Below are 23,867 nucleotides of genomic sequence, written 5' to 3'. Positions count from 1 at the left end.
ATTACTGATATGCAAAATGCCCTTTTTTATCGGGTTAGATTGTTGACCATGTTAATTTCATTATTTTTTGACACTAATATTTTCTTATAGGTCGTTCCTTTTCAGTATTATGTTTCATCCCACTGGTACTAGAAGTCTAATTTTAGCTCAAATCCGGTTGACTGCTTGATTGGTTTAGCTATAAGATGAGTATGAAACCAATGTGCACTGGACCGCACTCACCCACCCTTACGTGTGTGACGGTGCTGGCAGCTGGCGTGGTAGGTGTCAGTGTCACAAGCACCATTTTGGGGGTATATTTTTGCTCACCACTTTAATTCAGGGTGTACTCTCATTACCATTCTCAACACTTGACATGTGTCTCTTGTCATAGTCATTGTTAACTTTTTATTTTGTATTTATGTAATCATAGTTATGTCAATAAATATATGTCAAATGTTGAGAATGATGTTGATGGTACATCTTGGGTTAAAGTGGTTAGCGAAAATACTCTCTCACTTTGGGTGATCGTGTGTTGTTCATTTACACACAAAAAAAGTGTTGAAAATCAACTGCTACATTGCCAAAGGGATGCAAAGCTCAAATTCTGAAGACACAGCTCGTAAATTTCACCTCCAACTTCCAAGTTCATCTCCCAGCTATACACCATACTTGACAGGCACTGCAGGTAACCTTGCCCTTTATAATTAGTGGGCAATCAACAATTTCTGGTTTTGACAGTGATCTTCCCTACTAATTCAACCACCAATTTTCTTTGGGAATTTTGAGATAGGGCTTCACAATCACACCCTGGTTGTTTACTATTCTGGGTTGTGTTGTAGTTATTTTCCTCTTTTGTTTTCACTACTGTCAACATTCACTCACAGACGGCTATATATGTTTGTCTTTCCCCTGCTGGGAACTTTGGTTTTCTTCTTGGTTTCTAAACTCTAGTCAAGTAAAGTACAAGTTACTGAAAGTTGAGGAGGATACTCTCATGTTCAAACTGAAGAATTTTTATTAAAAAAATTAGTAATATTTTCTATAGGTGCATCAAATTAATGGTGACTGTTTTCTCTTTGTTTACCACAAATGGGAAGAGAAGGAGTTTCATAAATTTTGTAACTTGGATTAACAGACTGACTGATGTTATAACTCTCAGCAATGGAGTTACTTAGCGCTTTCAACAAAAGAAAAGATTTATCATAACAAGGTACAGAAACAGAATTGAGATTCCTCTCTTTTTATGTTCTCTCTCATATAAAGGTGTTTGGGAATTGAAATTTTATTTAGTTTGAACTGTGTGACATGAAATTTCCAAAACAATGTTTTCATTAAGAATAACAGCTTTCAATGATGTCTAAAACACTTTTTGTTTGGTTATTAGCGCTCTTAAAGCACCTTTGGAATGACAAAAACTGTTTCTTTATTTCCTATAATGATCTGTAAATTAAGGTGGAACACTGAGAATTAGTTTACAATGAGTTCAGGAAGTTTTGGGGAAAAAGTATTTCTTCTGTAATTTGGTTCGAGTCCTTATGACTTTAGTTCCTCTCATTCAGGTTGGAAGTTGTGCTATGGCAGAAAGAAGTTGTCTAAGGTACAGATATCAAGTAAAATATCCACTTCAGAGAACCCTTTTACAATTTGCATAACTACCATTCTTATGCAAATTCTTGTTAATTTGGTATAAATTCCTTTTTTGTTTACAGCTTCAGGAACATCAATGAGGAAAACGCTAGCATGTCATCTTTGTGTTCAGTGGCATCCGGCAGTAGTTTCTGCGCATGTAAATTTTGCGGTTCAAAATTTTTTAAGACAACTAGCCAATGTCAGATCATCACCGTTCATACTGTTACTCAGTTCACTCCTTCTCCTGTAATCTCCTGCACAGAAAGTGTGCCTCAAGGTGCTAATATTTCACAAATTACAGTCGATACAGAGCATGGACAATCACAGTCATCTAATCAATCAACATCATCGACGGTCCTGCGAGATGTACATATTGTAAGAACTTTTTGCATTTCCATGTGTATCATCCAAACTCGGGACTATTTTATGGGTATATTTCTGCATTGAGTATAGATATCTGATAATTAACTGGTATAATCCTTTTCAGTCAGCAAATTTAATGGAAGATTTCCTTGAGCTTGCTAAAGACAATACAGAGAAGGATCTAGAAACATGTGGGACTCTTGGCGCCTTTCTGGTAAGATTCATGTTCGCCTTAGATTCTAAAACCAATATGTTTCTTCCGTAAGATATGGTAAATATGTAAGGTTTACAAGTATAAGAATGCCCAGCAATTGGCCCAACTATATTATGGGAGTATGTTCTTTTGAAAAACACATGTTTTAAATCATTAGGCATTCGCCGTTTTGTGGCATATACTTTTATTTTTTACACATTCTCACTTCCATAGGTCTCCATTGCTATGTTCAAGCAGTTTCTTCTGTCTCCCAACCCTCTCTCACTTTCTCACGGTTTGCACATTCAAAATTGTTTCTGGATCTTTGCTATACAATTATTCTTGCCCTTTTTATCTGCATGTACACATTCTCAATGTTATAAAAGGAAAGCGGAAATAGATTAGAGTGTGATTATTTCCTTGAAGGTAATATATATTTGTTTCTTGTGTGTGCATAGAAAAATGGAACATTCTATGTGACAACTCTAATCATACCCAAACAGGAATGCACTTCCAACTCTGTAAGTATCTTTTGGCAGTTCACTCGTCTTGTATGTCTGTTTTTCATTCACAGAGTGTAATCTCACTAGTGTTTTCTGCTGACTGCAAAATATGAAAGTGCCAGGCAACAAATGACGAGGAAGTTTTCTCCATACAAAACGAACAATCACTTTTCCCTGTAGGATGGATCCATGTAGGCATTTTCTTATTATTTTAAAGTAATTAATAATATTCATTTTTCGTGAACTCTGACCTTTGTCAACTGTTTATTTTCAGACACATCCTTCTCAAAAATGTTTCATGTCATCAGTGGATTTGCACACTCATTATTCATGTCAGGTAATTGACTTAATCAGTGTGAAGGCAGTGTCATTATCAAGAATGTTTACGGGTTTGGTTCTTTTCTCATCATATCTAGTATAACCACATCAGAAGTATGACAGGAAAATTTCCAAAGTTATCCATTGTAATCACATCCACTTGTACTAACTTCCTTTGATATCGGCACATTTCATGTAGTTTCACGATCCATTTGGATGCAATTATTTAAGATTAAGAGTTCTGAATTGCCTTCTTTTGGGGGGTTTTTTCCACTTCAACAAAGAGGGCTCTGCTCATCAATCAGTTTATTTGCAAAGACTGCAAATGTTACATGTAATTATGTTAATATGGTTCCGGTTCCTGTTATCCTAAGTGAAGTCTAACATCTCCTTTTCCATCTTTTATCTTCAGGTTATGATACCTGAGGCATTTGCCGTTGTCATGGCTCCGACAGATACCTCAAGGTATGCAACTCTGATGGGCTTCATTCGTAATGCTTTGTGAATTCATTATTCTCTGCTCACCATTTTTCCTTGAAAATATGACCAGTAAGTTGAGCCTCCTCTATTTTTTTTTTGGGTCAAGACTGAAATTTCATTCCAAGGCTGGAAAATCGGCAAAAGAGCTTTCAAATAAGGAAGGAAAGCAAAATTGAAAGCCTTTCTACGGAATCCATACAACCCAGCAATGAAAAACTTTCAACCCAAAACAAAAAGAAACTTAAGGAGGACATGGGAGTCCATCCGAGACCAGAACTTGCACCAGAGACAATCGTGGTCATGAGACCCAGCTTTCCAGCTCCATAGCTCTAACTCCAATCATGGCTGCCTCATGAGCAGCCTGATTTAAATCTCTATGCACCCAGCTCCATCGAACCTCATGCATAGACCCATAGATTCTGTGAAGCTCCTCAAGGAGGGGCATAATGGACCACACTTTGTTTCTAAAGTCACCATTTATCCCATTGATAAGCAATTTTGAGTCAGTTTCCTCAATGACATCTCTAAAGCCAAGGTTAGCAGACAAAGCAAGCCCTTTAATTGCTGAATGAGCTTCCGCTGCTAGTGCTGAATCACAGCAAATAGGACCAGCTAAAACCCCAACAAACTGACCACCAGTATTTCTAATAATTACACCAAGGCCACCTTTCAGAGTGTGTTGAGCCTCTTCTATAGTAAAAGAATTCCAGTACAAAACTCCTTAAGTAGGCCGGTTGAATATGCAAGTAAATGTTTCAAAATGTAAGTAGGAGCACATGAAAATACATAAAACTAAGTATGCTCTACCTTCTAAGAACACAACATTAAGGGAAGCATTGCATATGCAAACAGAACCAACTTTTTTCAGTTCAACAGCTAATAACTATTAACATATTTTCACGTAGGGGTTAATTATTTTATTAGTCCCTGAACTTAGACCCGATTTGCATTTGAGTACCTTAATTTCCAAAATGGTTCTCGTGGTCCTTTAACTTCACTTTCGTTAGGACAAATGGTCATGCCGTCAATTTTGTTAACTTTTTCTGTTAAATACAGGGGCAAAATGGTATTTTTATATTAAAACCAAAAAAATGAACAAAAATCATATCTTTAAAATAACAATAAAAGAAAATCAAATAAAAAATTAAAAAAAAAAAAAAAATTAAGTTTGGGAGAGTAGAAATCGGAATAGAGGTGGAGAGAGAGAGAGAGAGAGTTTAATTATAATTGTTTAGTTTTTTAATTTTTTATTCATATTTTAATCAATTTTGATAAATTAAAAAAAATAATTTTGCCCTTGAATTTAATATAAAAGTTAACAAAATTAACGGCAGGACCATTTGTCTTAACGAAACTGAAGTTGAAGGACCACGGGAACTATTTTGGAAATTGAGGTACTCAAATGCAAATCGAATCTAAGTTTAGGGACTAATAAAACGATTAACCCTTTCACATAGCTATATTGAGAAACTTATTATTGGGATTTTTCCAGGAGCTATGGAATATTTCGTCTATCCGACCCTGGCGGGATGAGTGTCCTAAAAGAGTGCCAAGAGCAAGGGTTTCATCCTCACAAAGAAACCACAGATGGGAGCCCCATTTACGAGCACTGCTCTAATGTCTACACAAACTCAAATCTGAGGTTTGAAATCTTTGACTTGCGTTGACATTTCTGTTCAGAAATGCAAGACTGTCGACACATCAATTAGCAACAGAGCTTGGATAAGTTGTTGGTATTTAATAATGCAGATTGAAAAAAAAAATGTATATGCATAATTAACCAGTGTAAATAACGTTTTGAAAGTAATAAAAAGAACAAGCAAGAACAAATTGTGGGTCTCAGTGTGTTTCTCTTTTGCATGCAACTGGGTAATTACTGTCCTTAACTTCTACCTGCGCCTTTTTGACTTAGTTTTGCCCTTTTGATGCTCAATAAATATCATGTTCAAGTTTCAACCAACTTTTCTGGACCCGCTTTTTACTCTGCTGGGTTCAATAATGCTGCAATATCGGTGGCACTGGCACTGGTATTGGTCCACCCTTAATTATTGAGCCGTCCTTACTTATGGTTTCTCTTCTCCAGTCTTGAATTGTATTGGATAGTACTGGACAACTAGTACCATCCTTGTGTAATCTGGCTGGCAAAAGCATTTGTACTAAAACAAAGGCTTCTCCTTTTTTTAAAAAAAATTATTGTGAGAAGGGACTTGTTGTAGCTCAAGTAATTAAGAGAATTTAAACTTTGCATCGCATCCGAGATCTTAAGTTTCAATTTTTCTCTCCTCCAATATCGCTTGTATAAAAAACTATGGTGAGAATGTGTGAGGGAATTGGGAAGGAAATGGTTAACAAGTTGAGAGGCCACTTTGTTTAATCAAATATTGCTTGATTTATTTAGTTCCTAATCTACCTACCGCTCATGTTTAATTAAATTATTGGTATGAAAATGAAATGATCAAGTGGTAGGAATGGGAACCTTCTACCTTTTGCTTTGTCGGAATTGTATTTTTAACATTGTGCTACCTTTTGACAATAACCTTCATCTTATCTTTGGTTGTATTCGATTCTACGATAGGTACCATCTGTTTTTCAGAAAAGTGAATAAGAAATAAAGTAATGATTTCATCATTTTCCTTGTAAATTTAAGAAGAAGATATACATATTGCGTCGTTTCTAATAACGCGTCGTTCCTTTGAAAAGAAAATATACATATTGCGGTTCCTAATGGAAAATACCATTTCATCCGTCTCCAGTAATTTACATTAATTAATTAATTAATCAATGAAAAAACTCCAATGAGTAAACAAAAATAAATAAATAAATGGTTAATGACGGGTGAGCCCTCAGAAAGGATGAACGTTTCTGCTCAAGCCGTTCACATTGGTGAAGAACCCAACCAGATCCTGCCTATACGGCAAGTACGACCGCCGTTTATCCCCCTCCTTCTTCGCTCGGTTCATTACGTAATGCTTCTCGTGCGCCGACGAAACCGTTTCGGCTTTCTTAGCCTTCCCCTTAACCTTTTCCACCGTCTTCACAATCTTAGCGCCGCTCTTGTTATCGGCCGTTTCCTGGCTTGGCTTTGGGCTCCTCGTCGTCGAATTAGGGTTCAGGAACACGAACGCGTCTTTCCCGTCGCTGTTGCTCCGGAGCTTCAAGTCTCTGACTCTCCACAGCTTCGACGACCCCGTCGAATTGCTCTTGTTCTTGAGCTCCGGCGCAACCACCACGGGCTTCCTGGACCACTCGCAGTACGTTCCTTCGGGGACTCCTTCGAGCTCGTCCGACTCGGACGCCGAGGACGACGGCGTATCCCGCTCTTCGAAGAAGAGCTTCTTCAATGGGGGCCGCAGAGAGGAAGACGAAGCGGCAGCCCCTCTGGCTCTGGAAGAACCGCCGTCGTCGGCGTCGGCGAACAGGAGATCCCGGTTGAAAATCGGATACACCGGACGGATCTGGCCATTTTGGAATATATCGTCGGCGGAAATCGGCGATCCGTCGGGGTTGGTGCAGACGAAAGAGAAATCGTCTTCATCTTCGTGCTTCTCGCAATCACCACCGGCGTCGGCGTTCTGAACACCTTCGCTCTCTTCCATTTCCGGCTTCTCCTTCTCGTTATCTAAAGCTACGGGTTTAGTGTCATTGAATTCGAAATCGCTACCGGAACCAGCGATTTTGAGCTTGGAGCTGAAATTTGCAGAGAGCTGCGCGTATTCAAATTCGTTCTTCGAATCGTACGAATTGAAGCTGGGAGACAAAGACAGCACCGAAACCGCTTGCATTTTCGTTTTGTTCAATCGTAGACAGTTTGGGGTTTTTGAGGGTTTGATGCTTGAAAGTTTAAACTACACAGAGAGAGAGAGAGAGAGAGAGAGAGAGAGAGACGCTTGGGAGTTTTGGTTTTGAGTTGGTGGTGGGGAAAAAAGAAATGAAGTTGGAATATATAAGAGGCTGGGCAATATTGGCGGGTGGACCCACCAAATATGGGTAGGGGATGGGGGTACGTTTTAGAGGGTCGTTGGGAACTCGAGACTTGGGAAGCTCGGTTTCACACCGTACACGTGTTCATACCACGCGGTTGGTGTTGGAGCATCCATTTGTGATGAATTTGGTAGAATGTAGAAAAGAAGAGGCCAAATGCCAAATGCAGGGGTGTTAAAGTAAAATTAGAAAAAGACTGGTATTTTTGCTCAGCCCTGCTCACCCGCGCGCGGGATAGGCTGACTTTCGGTGGGGTGGGAAGATGCGTCTAAAAAGTCAAGGGGGTGTATTAAAATAGTTGGGTGGGGTTTGGGAGGAGAAGGCAGGGACACGTCATGGGTGAAGTAAATGAGTGCTTATGTGATTGGGGTTGTGACTTGCATGGCAATTAAAAGGAAATTACTTTATTCTTTACATCCGTCATCAGTCACCAACAAAATCCAAAAAAAAAAAAAAAAAGAGTATCGAAAAAAAATGCATGGGTCAGGATTCAGGAATTTGGGAAGAAAGTTTTCTTGGGAAGAATAGAAAACCAGAAAAGTCTAATTGCGGGCGGATGATAAACAAGGGACTAGAAGGAGGATGATATTAACAACCGTTTCAATGCATGCACTTGCATTCAACTTGTTGATACTACTTATCTACAAGAGATCTCGTATATATCTTTATTATAGGTAAAAAGTACATCTATGAATAATTTAATTGACAAACTTTTAATGGAGGAAGTTAATATCTTGTAATCTCAACAATACACTTTGGCTTTTGCTTTTTCCCACCGCCAATGAGAGTCACATCATGGCATAGTGGTCGCGAGATAAAATTGTAGCTCAATTGATTAAGAGCATTTATCGGTGCACCCGAAGTCATAGGTTCGATTTCTCTCTCCTTTAATATCAATTAAAAATCCCAAAATAGAATATAAATATTATTCTTATATGCGGATATTCTTGCGTACATTTAAGGGAATTAAATTTTAGATAGAACATCATTTTCATATTTGGATGAGATGAAGGATTGAAATAAAGCGTCATGATCTGCCTTGTCGATTCTGTCTACGTAGCCAAGTTATTCTGGAACTTCCCATTTTCAGCATTAACTATAAAAATGAGAATGAACAAGTTAACATCTGGACCACGTGACATGAAAAACTTGGTCGTGCTGTATTGCTATTTAATGGTAAGTTTGAATTTCCAATCATTCTAGATGTCTACTTGCTGCTAATGAATCAACTCTCTTATGGATTAAGTTAAGGATTATTAATTAAGGTCACGAGGGCAAGGCGTCATCATAAATTATTAAGGCACAAGTCAAACTTCCTTTTGCTGTCTGTCTGTCTTATTAGCTTTAGCTTTGCATGATGATCAACAACAATCGACGTTGAAACGAACAATGAACAGCTCACTTAGCCCTTAATTAATCGAAGTTAATTAAAAGATATATATAATTAAGGTTTGGAGCGACTGGGTCAATTCAATTCCTTAAGGCCGGATGGATGTCTTGCGAGGCAGGCAAAGTCCCCTCGACAAATCCGACATTCTGGACTTGTGGGAGGGGGTACAACGAGTAATTGACAAAGCAGCCCCGTTTTACTACTTCCTAGGTACCAAAGCAAAAGGGAGTAGCCCCCAAGTTTAGTTTGGCGCAGCCAAAGCACATGAAGAATCTTCCTGTGGTCAACATTCTGAGGATGAAAAAGAAGATTCCAATATCCAGCTAGCTGACTTTCACATGCAGTCATCATCCATCACACGCTTCCTACCAAAATACATCCCACTAAACACACAAACAACTGTTTATCTCCTATTGACAATTTGACATGGACGTGGAGAAAATATACCCCTCAACACTACAGAACAAGTTAAGAAATTAGAGGGGTATTATGGGAAAAGATAAAATAAACAAAATGTTTAAAAGGACAAAAAGAAAAAACTACCCCTACACACATGTCTCCTATTAATGCACAGGTTGAGATAGGTTGTAGTATTAGTAGTGAGTAATTAGTTCCATACCTAAATATGAGATTTCAATCTACCTCTTTCCTAATGATTTCTCATATATATATATATATATATATATATATGTAGAGTAGTGCAGATGTAGGTTAGGGATGGGCAGTGTGTCTGTTCACTTTCTTGCATTCGAGTTTAAATCTCCATTTAAAAAAAAAGAAGATTAATTTATAATATTACATCTAGAGGCGAACTCACGATTTCAAAATGGGGCTACAAATAAACTATTAGATTTTATGCTGAGCTAAACTTTGAAACACTATAAGAAAAGAAAACAACTCGACTGTGGCCCAGTTTAGACAAGTTGTATTGTAAAACAAAGATGAGCATCTGTGAAACATGATATGGTTTTACTTTATCAAAGGAATCCCATCAAACTCAAAAAGAAAAAAAGAAAGAAAAAAAAAGGGTTCATTGTTACAAACTTGGGGTGAGTTGGGTCCGTAGATGTTGGAACAAAAATGACAGAGGGGCCCAATCCAACTCCAAGATTTCAGGCCCAATGATGAAGAAGGCAGCGCTGGTACTTGGTTGGTGGAAAGAAGGAAAAGCCCGAAGAAAATAACGAAAAAAGCCCGCGCACTTCAAATCTCTTAGCGCAGCATTTTTCCATTTTTGTTGAGAATTGAGCAACCCTGAATTTTATTTTTTATTTTTTATTTTTTTATTTTTTTGGCTGCAAATAGCTAAATAGTGATTTTCTTTAGCACGAAGAGGCAACAAATAAGGAAGAAATTGGCAAAATAGACAATAATCTACACTCACAAAAATCCTTGAATTGAATATATTTGACTCTAAATTGAAAAAAAAAAAGATAAAAAAAATTTGAATTTAAAAAATCGCTGCAAAATAATATCTTTTGTTTCACCGAAGCGGTGAGTCACAGATAGAGAGAGAGTCGTCGTTTGAGGGAGCAAAAGAGACAAAGCCTCACAGACTCCAGTAGACCTCTTGGCGGATTCGCCGAAACACATCATTGGATTCATCTCTTATATTATAATCTTAATCTCCCCCATTTTTCTTCTTCTTTCACCTTCTGGCCTTCCTAGGGCTTCCTGCTATAAGTTTCAATTTCTCCCCTTGTTTCCTTCATCTCGTCTCCTTCAATATTTTCTCAACTCAATACAACATCAACCATGATTCGCTTTTATTGCTGTATTTAATTTAGCAAATGAATTTGGGTATTTTTTTCGTTCTTGTTTTGTGTGTGAGATTAATTTGTGGGGAGCAAAGAGAAGGGAGGGTGTTGAATGTTGATGACGTACTACTATAGCGAAAAAGACCATGGAATATTCACCCAAAAAGAACTTTCCAGTAGACCCCAAAGACTACACGTTGTACGAAGAAGTGGGTCAAGGTGTGAGCGCCACTGTCTACAGAGCTCTCTGCATCCCACTTAATATAATCGTCGCCATCAAAGTTCTGGACTTGGAGAAATGCAACAATGACTTGGTATTTTTCATTTTCTACTCCTTCATCAACTTCCCATTTCCCTTTTTGCTTGTACCCAGTTATGATTTTTGTGTCATTCGCAATTTCACCCAAACCCACCAGGATGTTATTCGTCGAGAAGTACAAACCATGATCTTGCTTGACCATCCAAATCTGCTCAAGGCACACTGCTCTTTCACTGCTTCCAGGAGCCTCTGGATTGTCACGCCTTACATGGCTGCTGGGTCATGTCTCCACATTATGAAATCTGCTCATCCTGATGGTTTCGAACAGCCCGTTATTGCTACATTGTTGCATGGGGTTCTCAAAGCCATTGCTTATCTACATGCCCATGGCCATATTCATAGAGATGTTAAGGTATGTCAGTCAGCCTGGTATTTGCATTTGAGTGCTTGTTTTACAAGTGTTGCACTTAGGGCTGGCCATTAGTAGCTGCATTGATACATTGTAGATTCTTTTTGGTGACAATACATTGTACATTTGATTAAACTTTAGTAAGTGCATTTATTTACACACCTATGTATGTTTGTATAGTTTCTCTATAAAGCCGAGTTTACCAAATTTATCCTATTAGTTTTGGGTGAAAAGCTGGTTTCCGCTAACTTTTCGAATTGGCTTGTGATCAGGGTTTAAACATGATATATAACCTTTTAACCCTATCATTTACAGGCTGGAAATATACTCGTTGATACAAAAGGTGCAGTTAAGTTAGCGGACTTTGGAGTTTCAGCGAGCTTGTTTGATACTGGCAATAGACAACATGCAAGAAAAACATTTGTTGGAACTCCTTGCTGGTGGTGGCCTGGACCTTCACTATCTTGATATTGTCTATTTGACTATAGGGAGTTCTTTCCAAAGCATATTATGTTCGAGTCTGCTGTCTAACCCCATTTTTCCACAGGATGGCTCCGGAAGTTATGCAGCAATTGCATGGCTATGACTTTAAGTGAGTGGTTAATTCATTTACAGTTGGTCCTCTGGTAATTAATATCTGTAAAGTATAGACTAATAAATCAATTACCAAAAAACCTAATCAACCACTTTTATTTAAATGTTTGACAGTTTATACCTGAATTCCCTGCTGAAAGTATAATAACACATTCTGTGTACTTCCTGTATCTACATTTCATAAAACTTAACATGGACGCATAACACACACACACACACACACACACACACTCTCTCTCTCTCTCTCTCTCTCTCTCTCTCTCTCTCTCTCTCTCTCTCTCTCTCTCTCTCTCTTCTATGTGTCTTTGTGCGTCTGTCATGTGTGTAAATAAGAAACCAGTAAATGAAAGCGTGAAAGTTTAAGCTCATTTGAGAAGGTGAGGTATATTAGCTCTAGACCGGTTGTTCATATTCTGATGCTATGAATGTATTTATTTCCAATCATGCAAGAATACTCATTGATGTGTATGTTTAATGACCTTGAATTTCATTATCACTGGGCTATCTCTACGTTTAACTTGGTGGCATTTTTAAGCATATCATCTAACTAAAATACCTTCATATTCAAACAGAGCAGACATCTGGTCATTTGGGATAACAGCACTAGAACTTGCTCATGGTCATGCCCCATTTTCAAAGTACCCACCAATGAAGGTAAATCTCATGACTCGTTGAAGTTAAATTGCATGGGACATGGAGCTATTAAATCTTGGACATGCTGTACAGTGAAGTTTCTTAAAATTATAAACAAAACTGACGAAAATTCTTGCTAAGACTCTGTTCGTATCATGCACATTTGTATTAAAAACATATATCTTCTTACTGTCCTTTTTTTATACTCTTTTTTAGTATGTCCTTGTCTGTTTGTATTATTTTTATCTATGGAAGGCATGTGCTTGCCATGTCCTGGAGTAATTCCATTGGTCATGGTTCCCCTTCATATTTAATTCATGTACTTAACTCAAAATTGTGCCTTTCTTTTCTTAGGGGAAATCATTGTTTTTATTAACTTTGGTTTGTGGTATGCCTATATTATTGCCATTGTAGGTTTTGTTAATGACCTTACAAAATGCTCCTCCTGGCCTTGACTATGAAAGGGACAAGAGATTTTCAAAGGTGCGACTCCAGTGATAATCTTTATAAAGTCACTGTTTTTACATTCTGCTCTAAACTTGATTTTCACTTGTAGTCATTTAAAGAGATAGTAGCTGCCTGCTTAGTTAAGGATCCGAAGAAGCGTCCTACTGCAGAAAAGCTTTTGAAGCACCGTTTCTTTAAACATGCACATAATAAGGAATTTATAGCTCGGACAATTCTCGACGGCCTTTCCCTCCTTGGGGATCGTTTTAGGATGTTGAAGGTTGGAATCTTCATTTCAGATTTTTACAGTTTTCATAAAAATTCTACTGTCCTGTAAGTTTGAAAGTGTTTTGATGTGCCTTCTCTTTATCAGCAAAAAGAGGCTGAGTTCTTCGCACAAAATGAGGCTATGTATGGTGACAAAGACCATTTATCACAGGTAATGAATAACCTTATTTTGTAATACTTCTTTTAAATTCAAAATGGTTCATAGTTTGTATTGCTTCTTTTAAATTCAAATGGTGTATACAGTTCATAACTTTTGTTTATTGCAGCAAGAGTATATGCGAGGGATCAGCGCATGGAATTTTGATCTAGAGGATTTGAAAAGACAGGCTGCTCTTGTGAGTAGGTCATTGTTCTTGATATGTATATTTGTCTTTCTTTTTCCTTTGTGGAATGATCTGCAAGACACTAAGAGTGGTTGATTGTAGAACTTAGTGCAGTTCACACTCTTATGAACACTATTCTCTGTGTTTAGATTGAAGATGATGATGGCATCACCATTGCAGAAAACCAAGACTGGAGCTGCAAACATAGGGGTGAATTTGGTAACTCAGCTGATGTAACAGACAGGTGATTGGGAGAAAGGTTAAATCACTTAGTTCTGCAAAATCTACACTATCTAAGGGGGTATTGATAATGTGCTAATTTGCATGCAGAGATCCCATTAATGCACGTGTAGATAGTTTCAATTTTAGTAGATCAGAATGGAAACATTCCAGCCCCGACGAAATTGAAGAAATTGTTGATTTATCACCATCAGTACAAGGGAAACAGAGTAGCTATTCTGGACTTGATAATTTGGAAAAAAGTCGCTATTTACTAAGAAATGTTAATTCTGAAGATCCAAAGTTCTTAAGCAGTTTACCTCCATTAAAAGTTGATCATTCCCCTTCTGTGAGTGCTGATGAGGGCAGGCAAGTTCAGAACTCTGGTGACTTATAAATATTTTCCTTGTTTTAAAGCAAATGTTCATCCATTTCATAATTTTTCCAGTTCTTGATATTTCCACTGGTTTATTCATAAGTACGGAGTATCAAATTTTGAATCGATTATGCATATGCAGTTTTTGCACTGTCTTGCATCAACTAATATATGTGGATGATTGTGGTGTAACTTCTAAGAAAGTGTATTAAACATAACTTTGCCAAGGATCTCCTTATCCACTGGTTAAGGGTTACTAGACACATATGTTGCGGTGCACAGGACAAAATTATTTTTCTATTACCTATTGGATTTGAAGTGACATTTTTGTTGTGTAATTCTCAATTCGTTTAGCTGATTTTTCTATAATTAAAAAGATCATTGCTGTATGCATAAGATCTTTATTTGTTAAATTTTTTAATGCAATCTCATGTGAATACAACTTCTTTCAAAAGCTTTTAGGAAATCTCACATCCCATAACTTTTTTTTCCCTTTACCTAGATGTGTGCTGTTTCCATCCTGTTTAGAAGTTTATTCATTTCTAATTTGATTTCTTCTTTTACTACCTAGAAAACTGATTTAGATATTAAAGGCTAGTGCAATATTCTGATTTTGTTAAGCGAGGGATTTCTCAAATATACTTATCCATCTTGTGCAGTGATCACTTGACACGTCATCAGAAGAGATATGATGGTAGTTCTTTACATGGTATGCATATTTTGCTATCTATATCATTAGTTCACATCCCTTCTTGTTTAACTTGAATGTTTCTATTTCGTAGCCTAAAATCTCTGTAACTTTCTATTCTTTTTTTGGTACCAGAGACTGCATATAAGGGGCGATTCAAAGTCACAGTGCCAGAGTCCAGTCCTAAGGTATGCTAGCATATATTGGTTCCTTAAGTTATCATGAAAGACAGACGATGTTGTTTTCCATTTATGGCGTATACGGGATCCGCAGATGATTGAGGGGAAATATTGAAGTTTCACCACACATCTAGAGAGCCTTTAATTAATTAATTAATTAATTTATTTCTATAAGCATTTCTCCAGTATAACCTGAACTCGTCTTCTTCTGCCCCCTTAAATCTTAATATTCAGTAAATGATGGTTTCGTTTTGGGATATTTATGTGATAGCGGTATTTTTGTGATCATTTCTAATATGTTTTTTTGTTCAGGTCGCTCCAAATGGCATTACTATCCCATATTTTGGAGAATCGGCAAATTCTATAGTTGGTACATCCGCCTCCATTCTTCCTTCACTGCATTGTATTTTGCAGCAAAATGCCATGCAAAGGGTGCGTATCAAATTACTTTACTTTCATCTACCTGAGAAATTGTGCTGTGGTGTTCTGATTATTTTCAATTCTGACAGGAAGAAACAATGAGATTGGTTGAAGTTGTAGATCAAATCACTGGTAGTGCTCGTTGCTTCCAGTAATATTTTTGGGAATTTTTAAACAATGATGTTCTTGTATTCTATATCTTAACATTGCCGTATTTGCTTGAATTTGCTCAATGGAAGGCAATCATACGGAGTTAGCGGAGTCAGTAACCAACAATAAGCACATGCAGGTATTAGTTATCTTGTTGGGCTTCTGAACCTGTACATTAAGTTAGGGAAGACGAGGTGTAGTTTGCAGTTAGTATACTCCAGAGTCCAGACATACTTATATTGATTATTTTGTCATACTGTTGCAGATGTCTCTGGCTTCTGCAAGAGAGAGAGTCTTAGAGTATCATGTCGTTGGTATTCAAAACAAGTATGTGAGATTCCATCTATGCATTTCCAATAAGCATATCCATTTCATAAATTATCTTGTTTGAAATCTTGTTTGCCACTCTTATCAGAATCGACAAACTAGTTGAAGAGTTGCAGATACAGAAGATGAAAAATGCCAAGGTTTGTACCCTATTACCGGACTTTTGCCTGATTATTTCCGCACACCATGTTAATATGTTTTCCATAATTAAAGCCGGCGTGGCATATGTGAATAATTTATTTGGAGTTTGATTGATTTTAGGTTGTTAGTTGTGGGAAAAAGGTTCACTAGTAACAGTGTGCAAAGAGGAGTTTTAATTGATTTTAGTTGTGTTCTTGTTACACAGCTGGAAGGGCAATTAAGTGCTGTGGTTGATACGGAGTAGAAGTTGTGAGGCCTTCTTTCCTTACACGGAAGACGATTTTATATTTGGTTCTTGTTAGGAAAAAGCTTCACTCTGTGTATTGGCAGTCAATTTTTCGTGTACACTGGTAAATGGTAAATTTTCGCTGTCATACGTTATTGTAAACAGTCGATATGTATAAAAACTCTTCTGTAAACTAATCTTTTGAGTTTATCTAAGAAACAAGTTGAGCATTCGGTTTTCCTCGTTGGCTAAAAATATAATTCATGAAACTCGTATCCAATGAGAGAATGGGTTTGCAGTAGCAACAACAGTCCAGGTCTACCTTTTTAGTTCAACCCTAAATTTTTTAAAATTTTATTTTATAGGCTTTTAGTATTTGTTGACATGCATCATTTAAAAAAAATTTAATTCAATATTTGGTTCACATTTTTTGTTTCATCTCCATTCTCGCTCTCAATTGCCAAAAACAAAACACTTGAATCTTTTTATTTTGTAATTAATAAAATATAAAAAAGTACACTTTCAATTATAATAATAAAAAATTAAAAGTACATATTTAATTATAATTAATTTTGTAAAAACGAGGTAGAAAGCTTGCTTAACAAGAAATTGAGTTATTCAGCCGGCTAAAGAGACGACACAAAAGTCAACATAAAGAAAGCGGCCACTTGCTTGCCAAGCCCTCTTGTTTTGTTTGGGCTTGTCCACTCATATTTATGCCATAAAAAAAGAAACTGGCCACTTGTGAACAGAACAGCATTCACACTGATGACAAAGCCCAATATGCAACTTCTTTGTATTGCTAATTCTCAAATGCAGTCATGGCTGACACCACCAACATACACAGAAAAGAACCAGAAACCAATTTGAATTTGTATTTTGGAGTTCATTACAGAGCAATCAACGGGAATTGATGCAATGAAGAAGTAGACTCTGAATCCAGTTTGAATTTTTACTAACATGACAAAAAAAGGAAAAACCTTTGGGTTGGGTGTTCAAAACCATATCTAATCTTTGTATCCAAAAGAAAGAAAACTAAAGGCTTCTTGCTGAACAAAGAACTACACCAGCGTTACACAGTTCTCTTGGCACTGGCCGGATGGAGGCTCTTGCTTCTGAAAGCTTTAATCACTTGGATCAACAAATTGTCACCAACTATCTGCCTCACTTTCTGTATCAGCTGTGGACGCGTAATCCTCTTTGCCTGCAATCAAGCAGATACACACATAAGCAAATAATGAATCAAATTGCCATGAAGATTGACATATAAGAAACAGAAATACCATAATACTTACTCTGAATTCGTTGTGAGATTTGACAATCAATAGCATTTTAGGAGGAGGCAAGAACTTTGCAAGCGTGAACATCAGAGCAGGGAAAGTCACCCATGGTGATGTGGGTTTTGAAGTATTTGCCTGCCTTGGTTGAATGCTTGGTTGAATGCCTGAAACAACTGAACATACCAAATCAAAGTTAAAACCCAAAATCTCCAATTGTTCATATAAACAGAGAAAGCTTTAACCAAATGATCAATTCAAAATTCAAAATAGAAGTACCAACCATTTGGGCTAGGAGCCTTGAAGCTGACCACATAAACAGGAAAAATGTGAGAGTTCATGAAAGCACTCCACACAACATATCTTCTAGGAAACTGAAGATTGTCCACGCCAGTGTCCATCTCCTTGGAACTGGGATGAGATTGCTTCGAACCTGGAGCCACCGTTTCCATCTTCCCCAATATCACACGGCACAGTAGCATGTGCCTTAGCCCTTTTTCATCAACAGCTGATGACAATGCACTGTAACAATGGTCAATGAATGCTTTAATAAAATTTCAAAATCTTTAAAGTTGTCTGCTTTCTCAAAGACCAACCAGAAACAAGAAGTGGGTGCTAATAAAAACTACAGAGAAAATTAAAAACCATATCAAACTTACCCATCATAAGCAAAGACAGGACTAATCAGATGAACGCCAACGCCATAAGATTGTTCATTTGGGGCAGGCTCTCTGCACCGACTGAATCCATGAACCAAAATCTCACAAAGTTCATCTTTTGATCCACCATACCAAGCATACTTAACGTTGGCATTCCCACCACATTTCTGAGCCACCGCCTGAGAGAAAATCTTGAACGACTCAAACCTCGCTTGTCTTGTAAAATCAGAGCTCACGTTCTTATGTATGGCCACAAGATTGGTGTCTCCTCCAGCGAAACCCATGCCCGAAAGAAAGCACGTCTTGATGATGTCATGCGCCGAATTCTCTTCCTCCAACCGGATCATCCCGTTCCGAGTGAAAACATCAAACCGATCCGAAACAGCGGAATTGGAATCCCCGCAATCGGACACATAACCCGAAATTTCGTCATCATCAACAGTCATTGAGACTTGGTCTTCAAAATCGCTTTGATTGGCCGACATCTCTGCTGCAAACTTAAAAACTAAGCTATTTGGATCAACGAGAATTGATATTACAATAACTCTGTACACCGAAACTACGAACAAACGAAGGTGCAGATTTCTGAAGCAAGAAAGGGTTCAAGATCAAGATCTCTGAGGATATTTGTCCAGTAGATATTTATAGAGAGAGAACTCTGCGATGCTTTTGGATTTCAAATTCCTTTGAGAGGCGGTTTTGATGATATAAGGAGGCAGAGTTGCCGTGCCGCAGTTTGTATTTATAGATCTCTGGCGGTGGAAACTTTTCGTGGCCTCGAGGAGATAGGATTGAGTTTCACAATTGCCCCTGTACAGATTACGAATCTCGCCCGACAAATGACCGTTATGCGAACCGTTTACAGGGGTATTATAGGTATTTCGTCGAAAGATGGGAGGGTGGTTTGGTAAATTTGAAAATTCAATGCGAGTCATGCGAGACGTGGGTTGTTTCTTTCGCTTACTTCCAAAGCAAGTTTTTCCTACTCGTAGTAGGATTTGGTTTCCTAAAGCCATTAGGAATCCGACCAAATAAATGAATAAAATAAATAAATAAATAAAAAAGTAAAATAAAAGTAGTTGGGTTGAACCCTAGCCATTCATTTTGTTTTTGTTTTTTTTTGTTTTTTTTTTGTCAAATACCACCCTGAACTATCATGCTTGTCGAAATCAAAATTCTCAATTATTTTTTCAGCCGATTTAGTCATCGGATGGAGAGGCAATGAGGAAGCCATGGGCGATGCTTGAGGCTAACAAGCCTTGCCCTCCCAAATTGAACCACGAGCGGGGTGCGGAAGGAGTGGATATGATCGGATCTATACAATTAGGGGTGTTGGCTGCTTGAGTGAGGGTTTTGGTTCTAATAGGCATGGTCGGTCCCATCAATTCGCAGACACTTCCTTGGCTGTGGCGGCCATAGTCTTCAACAACTCTTCGCTCTCTTAGAAAACGCAAAAGCCTCGTCGGTGACCATCACTCTCATTCCTCGAAGTTCCTCATCAAAGCCTATCTCCACCCGTATTCGCTCCTCGTCATCGTCGCTGTCGTTACCTTATCTGATGTCTCCATCATCTACTTCAATTGCCCATTCAAGACTAAGAAGAATGTCGATGCTAGAGTTAGAAAATTGAAGAAATGTGATAACAGTGGAAGAAGAATAGAAGAAAAGGCAGAGATGAAGAAGAAGAAGAAGAATCTATAAGAAGAATATCTGAGAGAATGTTTTTGATTTCATTTATGTTAATCTATATTGTTACAATGAATTGAATATCTTATAGCAGCTAACACACTGCTAACCGACTCAACAAAGAGCACGTGCCTTACACATGATTCATTAACTAACTAACTTAGTCTTTACATTTAACATTCCCCCTCAAACCTAACCTGATTCCTCTGACTTAGATGGGTTACCAAGCCTCAGATTTCGACAATGTTGCACAAAGATAAGATTGTGAAGTCCTTTAGTAAATATGTTTGCAAGCTGCTCTTCTGTAGGAATGTATTGAACAACTAAATCCGTCTTTTGCACCTTTTCATGAACAAAGTGAAAGTCTATATCAAGGTGTTTGATTCTGGAGTGATATAATGGATTCGAACTTAGTGCTAAGATTGACAAATTATCACAGTTGATGAGTGGAGGTTAGGGCAAGTATATCCTCAAATCCTGCAATACATGTCTAATCCAAGCCAACTTTGTTGAAGTATTTGCAAGAGCCCTATACTCAGCCTCTGTTGAGCTTCTAGATACAAAACTTTGTTTCTTAGATTGCCATGAAACTGGATTTCTTATTGATGTCTCTTGCCCAGTCTTCATCAATATAGGCAGTTAAATCCCAAGAACCAGTGGCGGATCCAGGAATTTTGTTTGCAGGGGTCAACGTCTAAAAGGTAAAAAAAAATTATACAAAATAGAACCAAAAAAAAAATTGAAACGATAATATTATAATTCTTAATTAATAGAAAAAAACCACAGTACAATTGTCCACGACGAGTTTTCATATTCTTAGGTTGACAAGGACCCTTTTGTAGATATGCTCTTCGAACTTCGTTTCGAATGTTAGGATCATAATCCAACATTTGAGGTCGAAGTCCAGGGTCTGCAGGAAGATTATTCATAAGATCTTGTAACTCACTTTCTTTCGAACTACCCACATCTCTTGAGTCTGAACTATCCACATTATCCGAACTAGAAGTAGTTGATGAGAACTTTCTCTTATAGAATCTTTCCTTAACTTTCTATTCAAAAAACATACAAACTAATTAATCATCCAAATTGCAAAGATTTATTCTAACTAACCAAAATAATCAACATATTAATCAATCTTATTAAAGCATAAAAAGATTAGGAAATAGGTAACATAATTTCAATTTGAGGGATAAAATCCATCATATTAAAACATACAAACTAATTAAATCATACAAAATAACATATAATTAATTAAAAACTCTAATTCATTCAAACTAATCAACATATTAATCAATCTCATTAAAGCATAAAAAGATTAGGAAATAGGTAACATAATTTCAATTTGAGGGACAAAATCCATCATATTAAAACATACAAACTAATTAAATCATACAAACTAACATATAATTAATTAAAAACTCTATTTCATTCAAACTAATCAACATATTAATCAATCTCATCAAAGCACAAAAAGATTAGGAAATAGGAGGATAACATATTTTCAATTTTGAGAGGAAATTTCAAACCAAATTGAATTTGGGGTTTGCTGCCGCCACTAGATGAGGAGGTCGCCGACGCCGGAGGGTTATTTTCAATTTCGGATTGAGTGAAGGATGAGTAGAATTAGGGGTTGGAGTTGGAGATTTAGGGTTTGAATGAGAGGAATGAGTGAAAAACTCATTCCCCAATCTTTTTTATCGAGCTGCATTTCTGTCTGTGCCTTTTTTTTTGTTTTTTTTACCTGAGCCAAAACGACGTCGTTTTGGCCAGGTTGTTTTATAAAAAAATCCACTTAAGTGGAACGACGTCGTTTTGACGTCAAGAAACAAAAAAAAAAATCTGAAGTGCTGGGCTCCTCGCGTGCGCGTTGGGCAGCAAGTGAGCTTGCTTGCTCTTGGCCATGGCTGCCCCTCTTTGGGGCATTTCATCAAACACCTTCTGGGCATTTGCAGGGGTCAAGTTCCTGGGTTCCAATGGAGGATTCCGAGCTTGCGGGGGTCAATTGACCCCCCTTGCCCCTACGTGGATCCGCCACTGCCAAGAACCACCAGTAAAACTGATTCCATAATCCAAAGTTCCTTGAACCATTTGAGTATTCTTTTGACTAGATGAAAATGAGCATAAGTTGGTGTAGTCATATACTGACAAACGAAATTCACTGCATATGATAAGTCTATATTGGTAAAAGTCAAATACTATAATACATCTACAATGCTTTTATACACAGTAGGATCAGATAAAGGTTCACCATTTGTCTTTGAAACCTGATTATGAGGCTTACAAGGAGTGGGACAAGCTCTGCAAGTGCTCATACCAGCTATGCTCAACAATTCTTTAGCATACTTGACTTGGTTTACAAAAATATCTCCTGTTCTGTTGTATTAGACCTGTAATCTTAAGAAGTAGGTTAGCCTACTTATGTCTTTCATTTCAAACACTGAACTCATATCATTAATCACATGTTGAACCATCTCATCATTGGATCCTGTGAGGATAATATCATCTACATATAACAAGAGCACGACAATATTTCTGCCATCATGTTTAACAAATAAACTTGGATATGAATGGGAGGATTGAAAGCCTATAGCTGGTAAGTAACCTGTGAATTTGGCTTGGAGCATGTTTCAAGCCATATAGAGATTTCTAAAGTTTGCATACACTCTCAGGGTGAACAGAATCTTTGAAACCTTGTGGTTGAGGCATGTAAACTTCCTCTTCTAGATCTCCATGTAAAAATGCATTTTTAACATCCAACTATCTTAACTTTCATTTATTCATGGCATCGATATTGAGAATAAGTCGCACAGTAGTCTATGTCACCACTAGACTAAAAGTATCTCCAAAATCGCATCCTGGCTCTTGACTAAAGCCTTGTGCTACTAGTCAAGCCTTGTGTCTAGCAATCGAGCCATCAGAATTCTTTTTGATCTTATAGATCCATTTGCTGCCTACTATGTTCTTGTGACCTGGATTTGGAACTAGAACCCAAGTTCCTTGCATATGCAAGGCATTTATTTCCTCTTGCATAGCCTTCTCCTAGTGAGAAGATGTAGTTGCAATCTTATAACTAGATGGTTCATCAATATCACCAATAACATTCAAGCAAGTATAATAGCCTTGATAATTAGGAAACTGTTTCTTCTTTATAATTCCATCCTTAGCTTTTGTGGTCATAGAATGGACATTTGTAGGCATGACGTGAACTGAATAAGTGGAAATAGAAGAACAAGAGGAATCAAAAGGTATAATAACCTAAAATTGCTCATTAGTTAAAACAGGTAGAGAATCTTGATGAAAGCTTGAAGCAAACACATGATTCAAAGAAGGTGTCCTGATTGCTGAGCCAAAAGACTGTGAACTATAAGCATCATTAAACTGTGGAACTGAGGATGAAGGTAAGGTCATAACAACTGAAACAATTAAAACACCAGAAGTAGAAGAATTACCCAGCTTGAAATTATCATGATCATGATTCTTCTTAAAAGGAAAAACTTGCTCATCATGGATAACATGTCAAGAGAGAAAACATTTGTCATGCAGATGATCATAACAGAAAACCCCTTTGTAGCCTGGTGCACAGCCTAAAAATACACACTGAATAGTATGAGGTTGTAGCTTGTGAATATTATAAGGCCGAGTATAAGGGAAAATTGCAATACCAAACACCCTTAAGGTGGAAATCTCAGGTTGTTTACCAAAAAAACTTAAAATAAGGAGAATAATTATTCAACTGAACACTAGACATCCTATTTATGAGATAAGCAGCATGCACAATAGAGTGAAACCAGAATCTACTGGGTAAAGATGTTGCAGTTAACAATGTAATTGATGTTTCGATTAAATGTTGATTCTTCCTCTCGGCCAAACCATTTTGCTGGAGTGTGTAGGGACAAGAAAATTGATGAACAATCCCTTTAGATTCAAGAAAGTCAATAAACACTTTGCTTCTATATTCTTCACCGCCATT

At 37.4% G+C, this 23,867-nt stretch overlaps 4 protein-coding genes across 10 annotated transcripts; 2 read left to right on the top strand and 2 right to left on the bottom strand.

The window, feature by feature from the left end:
• Positions 1 to 488: 488 nt before the first annotated feature.
• On the top strand, positions 489 to 5,310 carry AMSH2 (associated molecule with the SH3 domain of STAM 2). Of its 7 annotated transcripts, none has more exons than XM_021954040.2 (10): positions 492 to 667; positions 1,142 to 1,192; positions 1,542 to 1,579; positions 1,692 to 1,986; positions 2,099 to 2,188; positions 2,626 to 2,688; positions 2,787 to 2,861; positions 2,945 to 3,007; positions 3,401 to 3,453; positions 4,961 to 5,310. In XM_021954040.2, the coding sequence occupies exons 3-10, from the start codon at positions 1,557 to 1,559 to the stop codon at positions 5,133 to 5,135; spliced, it is 837 nt and encodes a 278-aa protein (XP_021809732.2). In that variant the 5' UTR covers positions 492 to 667; positions 1,142 to 1,192; positions 1,542 to 1,556; the 3' UTR covers positions 5,136 to 5,310. The 7 variants fall into 7 exon arrangements, with proteins under 7 accessions (XP_088101263.1, XP_021809732.2, XP_088101272.1 ...); XM_088245146.1 differs by having other exon boundaries at positions 1,542 to 1,592; XM_021954039.2 differs by having other exon boundaries at positions 1,118 to 1,192.
• A 767-nt stretch (positions 5,311 to 6,077) lies between these two features.
• LOC110753174 (uncharacterized) lies at positions 6,078 to 7,398 on the bottom strand. Its single transcript, XM_021954000.2, has one exon. It carries the CDS (start codon positions 7,248 to 7,250, stop codon positions 6,312 to 6,314), a length of 939 nt encoding a protein of 312 aa, XP_021809692.2. The 5' UTR covers positions 7,251 to 7,398; the 3' UTR covers positions 6,078 to 6,311.
• Positions 7,399 to 10,315: 2,917 nt separating this feature from the next.
• Positions 10,316 to 16,505, top strand: LOC110753251 (uncharacterized). The gene is made up of 19 exons (XM_021954116.2): positions 10,316 to 10,910; positions 11,013 to 11,267; positions 11,580 to 11,704; positions 11,812 to 11,856; positions 12,431 to 12,512; positions 12,906 to 12,974; positions 13,048 to 13,218; positions 13,312 to 13,377; positions 13,493 to 13,561; positions 13,699 to 13,793; positions 13,880 to 14,137; positions 14,804 to 14,853; positions 14,968 to 15,020; positions 15,324 to 15,443; positions 15,521 to 15,563; positions 15,671 to 15,720; positions 15,847 to 15,908; positions 15,997 to 16,048; positions 16,255 to 16,505. The coding sequence occupies exons 1-19, from the start codon at positions 10,743 to 10,745 to the stop codon at positions 16,291 to 16,293; spliced, it is 1,872 nt and encodes a 623-aa protein (XP_021809808.1). The 5' UTR covers positions 10,316 to 10,742; the 3' UTR covers positions 16,294 to 16,505.
• Positions 16,506 to 17,126: 621 nt separating this feature from the next.
• LOC110753175 (putative inactive poly [ADP-ribose] polymerase SRO2) lies at positions 17,127 to 18,941 on the bottom strand. The gene is made up of 4 exons (XM_021954001.2): positions 18,212 to 18,941; positions 17,836 to 18,074; positions 17,571 to 17,728; positions 17,127 to 17,479 (listed from the first exon to the last, which is right to left on the bottom strand). The coding sequence occupies exons 1-4, from the start codon at positions 18,694 to 18,696 to the stop codon at positions 17,348 to 17,350; spliced, it is 1,014 nt and encodes a 337-aa protein (XP_021809693.1). The 5' UTR covers positions 18,697 to 18,941; the 3' UTR covers positions 17,127 to 17,347.
• Positions 18,942 to 23,867: the final 4,926 nt, after the last annotated feature.

This window comes from Prunus avium, chromosome 1, assembly GCF_965620075.1.
Source record: "Prunus avium chromosome 1, drPruAviu1.hap1.1, whole genome shotgun sequence".
Taxonomy (NCBI): Eukaryota; Viridiplantae; Streptophyta; class Magnoliopsida; order Rosales; family Rosaceae; genus Prunus; species Prunus avium.
This window is presented reverse-complemented; position numbering and strand designations above follow the sequence as displayed.